Raw genomic sequence first — 5,554 nt, forward strand, 5'->3', positions numbered from 1 at the left:
TCTTGCAATTTCTTTGGGTAAGAGTTCAGGGTTGTCGAATAAGGTATGCTTGTCAAGTAGTTGCCTTCCCAATCTCATGATGGTATTTACCTCATGTCTGCAGACTTCATCAAGGGGTGCACTTCGACACTTGGTGGTTATGAGATGATGTCGAAGAGATATGACACGGCATTCGAAGGCAGTCTGAATTGATGTTAGGCCCCTCCCTCCTTTATTTCGTTTTAGGTACAGGCGGTCTACATCGCTATTAATGTGAAAGTTGTTCGTGCTCGTTAGTATTTTCCGGGTTTTCACATCAAGGGCTCGGATTTCATCGATCGTCCAGTCAAGTATCCCGAATGTCGGTACGAGTACTGGTACTGCAAACACATTGTGGGCTATTGCTTTATTGAACGCAGAGAGTTCCGAGGTCCATATTTTCCTAACCCGATTTCTGTATTCCTTAGTAACACGTTCCTTGTTACAAGTACCTTCGTATGATACGAAGGCATTCAATACATGACGTGTGTATTTTCTTCAGATAGTACATATGAGACTTCACATTATTTAATATGACCGCCTTTCTTTTTAAGACATGAAGGTATGGTTTCAATAATCCTATAGAACATCTCTGAGTGTAACTTTGAGGTACGATAGTAGCCACTGATGCCTAGCATATTTTCACTAGCAAAAAATAAACAAAACGATTTTCTCATGTGAAAAATCACAATTTTTACCTTTGGACTTTTCTGTTTCATGTGTAGTTCCTTTAAAATTGAACCAGTTTTCTCTTTCACTATTTCTCTAATAATTTCTCTAACAAATATCAGAGACTTTAGAGGTTGTGTTTTTATGTATCTGTTTAACCATAAGTTGACTATAACCTAACCTGCATTTATAAAATGTCTAAATATTCGGTGTGAGCTGTTGCTATTTATATCAAAGTTTTCTGGAGAATTTCATCATCTTTAGAATGTATAGTTACAGACTTTATACACTTTTCGACCAGCTTTATCTCCGACCATCATCAGCTAATAAGGATAGTAATGTTATTCATTATTATATAAGGTTGTGGTCTAGTGGGTAAATGGACAAGAACCTTATTTAAGACACTTGATGATGATGGGAGTTAACTGAGGTGGAGTAGAGGGGATGCATGCGCGTGTCTATAAGGTTGATTAAAAAGTCCGTTCGGCTTTTAAAGCGAAAATAAGACACAAGTTTTTAACACAAAGCGATTTATTCAATCAATAATATAAATACCATTTCGTTCCGTTATCTTCTACCATCTTATGAGCAAATCGGTTATTCCCTTCTCAAAGAATGTCCTGCCTATACTGACGAAAAACTCTTCCAAGTGAATTTTACATCGTCTTCAGAGTTGAAGGTCTGTCCATTCAGTGGACGTTGAAGAGACCGAAACAGGTGGAAATCTAAAGGTACAAGGTCGGACGAATATGGAGGGTGCGGGGAAACTTCCCAATAATTTCTGCCACGTCTGCAAAGAAGTGTGCAGTCTTGCATTGTCGTGAATAAAGACAACGCCCATACGATCTGCAAGTTCTAGATGCTTCTGGTGGATCGCTGTGTTTAATTTGCACAGCTGGTCATAATACACATCTGAATTGATGGTTTTCTTCGGGGAAGAAGCTCGTGGAAGAAAACACTCTTCCAGTTCAACCAAATTGAAAACATAACTTTCTTCGTGTGAAGTCCTGCTTTGAAGTTTATTTGTGGTGATTCGCCGCGCTTCCTTCATGATCGTTTATGCTTCGCATTGTTATAGACCATCTATTTTCCCCATCTGTCACGATTGCCTCTTTTTAAAAGAATCGTTTTCTTCACGTTTCTACAAAGAATCGCAAATGGAAATCCGTTGGGCGAGGTTAGTCTCATTCAATGGATGTGGGACCAAGACATAAAGCTTGCTGATGTAATCAAGTTGATGCAGAGTGTTTTCAACACTCGGTGTAAATATATGGGAAATATCTGCGATCATCTTGGTCATATAATGAAAGTCGGTGTCACAGTTAATTTCAGTTGGCCAGCCACAACGAGATGCATCTTCAATTGGAAAATTTTCCGATCGAAATCTTGAAAACTACTTCTGACTCATACGTTCCGTGACAGCATTCTCTCCGTAATAAACATATTCATCTGACCTACATATGTTTCAACCGCAGCAACTGCACATTGCTTTGTATGCAATTATGCATTCTAGTCGTTGCAATTTCATCAAGGGTCTATCACTCAAAACAGTTTCAAAGTGAACTGATTCAAACAAGCGTACTGCGTTGGAATTTAGTTGAAGGTAATAGCATTGCTATTTATATTCGATGGAATGCTGCTCTTATAATCACCTCTGCTGGTATTACGGTCGAAGTGTGGTTTTAAAATTGCTTATTCAGGTTTCAATTAATTCTAGCAATTTTGTTTACATGTTGCTGTATGGGGTACATTATTTATTCAGAGATATTTTACTTATTTTGGGTTTATACCCTCAATTAATATTAATAGTAGTAGTAGTGGTGGTAGTAGTAGTAGTAGTAGTAGTAGTAGTAGTAGTAGTAGTAGTAGTAGTAGCAGCAGCAGCAGCAGCAGCAGCAGCAGCAGCAGCAGCAGCAGTAGTAGTAGTAGTAGTAGTAGTAGTAGTAGTAGTAGTATAATTTATTATTATAAGCATTATTGTAACTAGCATAATTACTATCCATGATGTGCTGTGTTTATTTAAATCGCTTAACCGTATATCTTCTCAAGTGTGGACATCTTAGAGCCTCTTCCTGTCTTCTGTTCATAAAAGTAAATTTAGAAGTGAAAATTTCGTACATTTCTTCCACACAAAAGTGGCATCTATTATCACCTATTCTATAAGGTTTTTGCCTTACTGATTATTTCCCAGCCAGTGGAATATACTTTGTTTCTATTTCTTAGTGCCCAAATTAGTTTACCAAGGCTAGTAGTATTCATTTTGTCCCTATGTCAAAACGAATTTAAATAAGTGCCAATTTTTTGCTTAATATAACGTGAGTTAGCTCCGATATTGAAGTACTCCCTATTTTCTGAGGTAACCTTACATCTGTATACAATATTTTTATACCTACAATTTGAGTTAAGCGGGCAAACCCTGTTCCTTGCGCAATCGTATTTGATAATTCTACTACTTCCATTAATAGTCTCTGCTTCAGCTTCACTAGAGGTGATTTCTAAACTCTCCTACCTAATTTCTAAGCTATTACTCTTTCTCAATAGATAACATTCTGAGTACTGCACATTCTGGGGTTCACACCTTCCACTTCCAGGCTAACGCGGGTATTTGTTCAGGTAGCTTCCATTTGATTGGTTGTTAAACCATAGTTTCTATCTTCTTACCTAGTTGAGTTATCTAAGGTTTGGTCGCTCGTGTTGACACTTTTCCTACTTATTGATCTATAATTATTATTCTGGTTACTATTGTTGCTATTGTTTTTATGGACTCTACTAGCGTTGAGTGCCGCTATAATTTTTGCTAGATTTCTGTTATTAGAAAATGCTAATTTAACTCTATGTTTATTAAATATTCTATAGTATTTACTGTCTTTTGGAAATGTTTAGCTAATGCCGAATAGAACAAGTTAGGCATACTGGAAGTTATTTGTTTTCCGAAAGGAATTTTATACAACTCGATATTGCTAGAGGTATCTATGTTATTGTTATACATATTTCTATTTCTACGTAAGCTTTTCGTGAAAGTTCGTAACCTATTTACGTAGATTTGCTATTATATTTATTAGTTATTTATGTAGTACTACTGGCAGAGCTTAAACAATTTAAATAAACACAGTTCATCATATATAGTAATTATGCTAGTTACAATAATGATTATAATAATAAATTATATTTATGCTAATACTGAATGGTCGACAAGATGCACCATATGTGCTATATAGTTGATGCTGCATGCCCCTTTGTCCCACGAAATAGTCAAGAAGGAAGGCGAAAAAATACATAAATACAACCCTCTTAAATACGAAATAGCACAGCTATGGAAAATGAAGGTGAAAATAGTGCCAATTATTGTTGGGTCATTGGGGACAATATCAGAAGGCATCAAGAGGAATTGAGTGCCCAGTAAAACTGTTACAAAAGGTTTGCCTCTTTGGCACGGCCAGAATAATCAAGAAAATATTACCTAGTTGAAAAGAACAGATAGCATGGTACCGTAGACTGCGGGCAGCAAGGCTAATAAAACCTGAAATGAAAACAAAATAACAAAAATATTAATTGAGGGTATAAACCCAAAATAAGTGAAATACCTCTAAATGAATAGTGTATTCCATACAGAAGCATGTAAATAAAACTACTAGAATTGAAATCTGAATAAAAAATTTTTTAACTACGCTTCGACCGTAATACCAGCAGAGGTTATTATAAGACCAGCATTCCATCGAATATAGAGTAACGTTATTACCTTCAGCTGAATACCAATGCAGTACGCTTGTTTGAATCAGTTCACTTAGAAACTGTTGTGAGTGATGGACCCTTGATGAAATTGCAACGACTAGAATGCATAATTACATGCAAAGTAATATGCAGTCGCTGCGGTCGGAACATATGTAGGTCAGATGAATATGTTGTAGAAAACTTTTAAAAACAAGACATTTTTGGATGTGAATGAAATCTCCACAATCCCCTTCGTTATCAATGTTATGAAGTATTCTACAGATTATTTGCAGTTCTGAATAGGAACACGGGATTATCCAACGAGTGAAGTTACCAGTACCTAGTATTTGTTTCTAAGCTTGAGCACTATATAAAGACCGCTGTGGATAGCCGGTATCTAAACCAATTTGAGAGATAATAAGTATCCGCCAGGATAACTTATCCCTTTTATACTATGTGTGTGTGTGTGTGTGTGTGTGTGTGTGTGTGTATGTTTGTGTGTGTGTGTAATTAAGATTCAGTTGAAATAGGTACTTAAGTTGAAGCACCAAGTCTGAATGCTTTACTATTAATTTACATATAAATATGTTCCCAAACGATCAATTTTATAGTTCCGGAATCTTAATCAATCTTTTCTCTTTTTTATTTATTTATTCTTGAAAGGTCTAACGTCAATTGGATGAAGAACAACAAAGATACCATTGACAAGTGGTTGCGTGAATATGTTAAGAAGTTGCCAACAACCTGATCTGTAACGAGCCATGTGGCACAGTTATTTCAAAGCAATTGGCCGCTGAGGAAACTTATCAAAATAAATTAGGGCCACATGACACAAGCAACTTGCCAGAAGCTGCCAGGGACCAGCTTAACTATATTGTCTGCAATATTTATTTAAGCAAAAATATTTATTGGACTTAAAGAGAATTATAAGGACAAACAAAAATTATATGATAAGAATAATAATATAAGAGAGAATACAATAAGAACAATAATGGTGATGATATTATTGATGATAATGATTATAATGAATAATAATAATAATAATAATAATAATAATAATAATAATAATAATAATAATAATAATAATAATAATAATAATAATAATAATAATAATAATATGAAAGAAACATTTTTACTTTAAAGTTTTCAAATATTT

The 5,554-nt window shown here is 35.1% G+C and overlaps 1 protein-coding gene across 1 annotated transcript in view; it reads left to right on the top strand.

Moving 5' to 3' along the window:
- LOC106877842 (aminopeptidase Ey) overlaps positions 1-5,516 on the top strand; it is a 9,831-nt gene extending 4,315 nt beyond the window's left edge. The window contains exon 3 of the mRNA XM_014926874.2: positions 5,062-5,516. Within this exon, the coding sequence (XP_014782360.1) occupies positions 5,062-5,146 (85 nt within the window). The 3' untranslated portion in view covers positions 5,147-5,516. The remainder of the gene's footprint in view (positions 1-5,061) is intronic.
- Positions 5,517-5,554: the final 38 nt, after the last annotated feature.

Source organism: Octopus bimaculoides, chromosome 3 (genome assembly GCF_001194135.2).
Source record: "Octopus bimaculoides isolate UCB-OBI-ISO-001 chromosome 3, ASM119413v2, whole genome shotgun sequence".
Taxonomy (NCBI): Eukaryota; Metazoa; Mollusca; class Cephalopoda; order Octopoda; family Octopodidae; genus Octopus; species Octopus bimaculoides.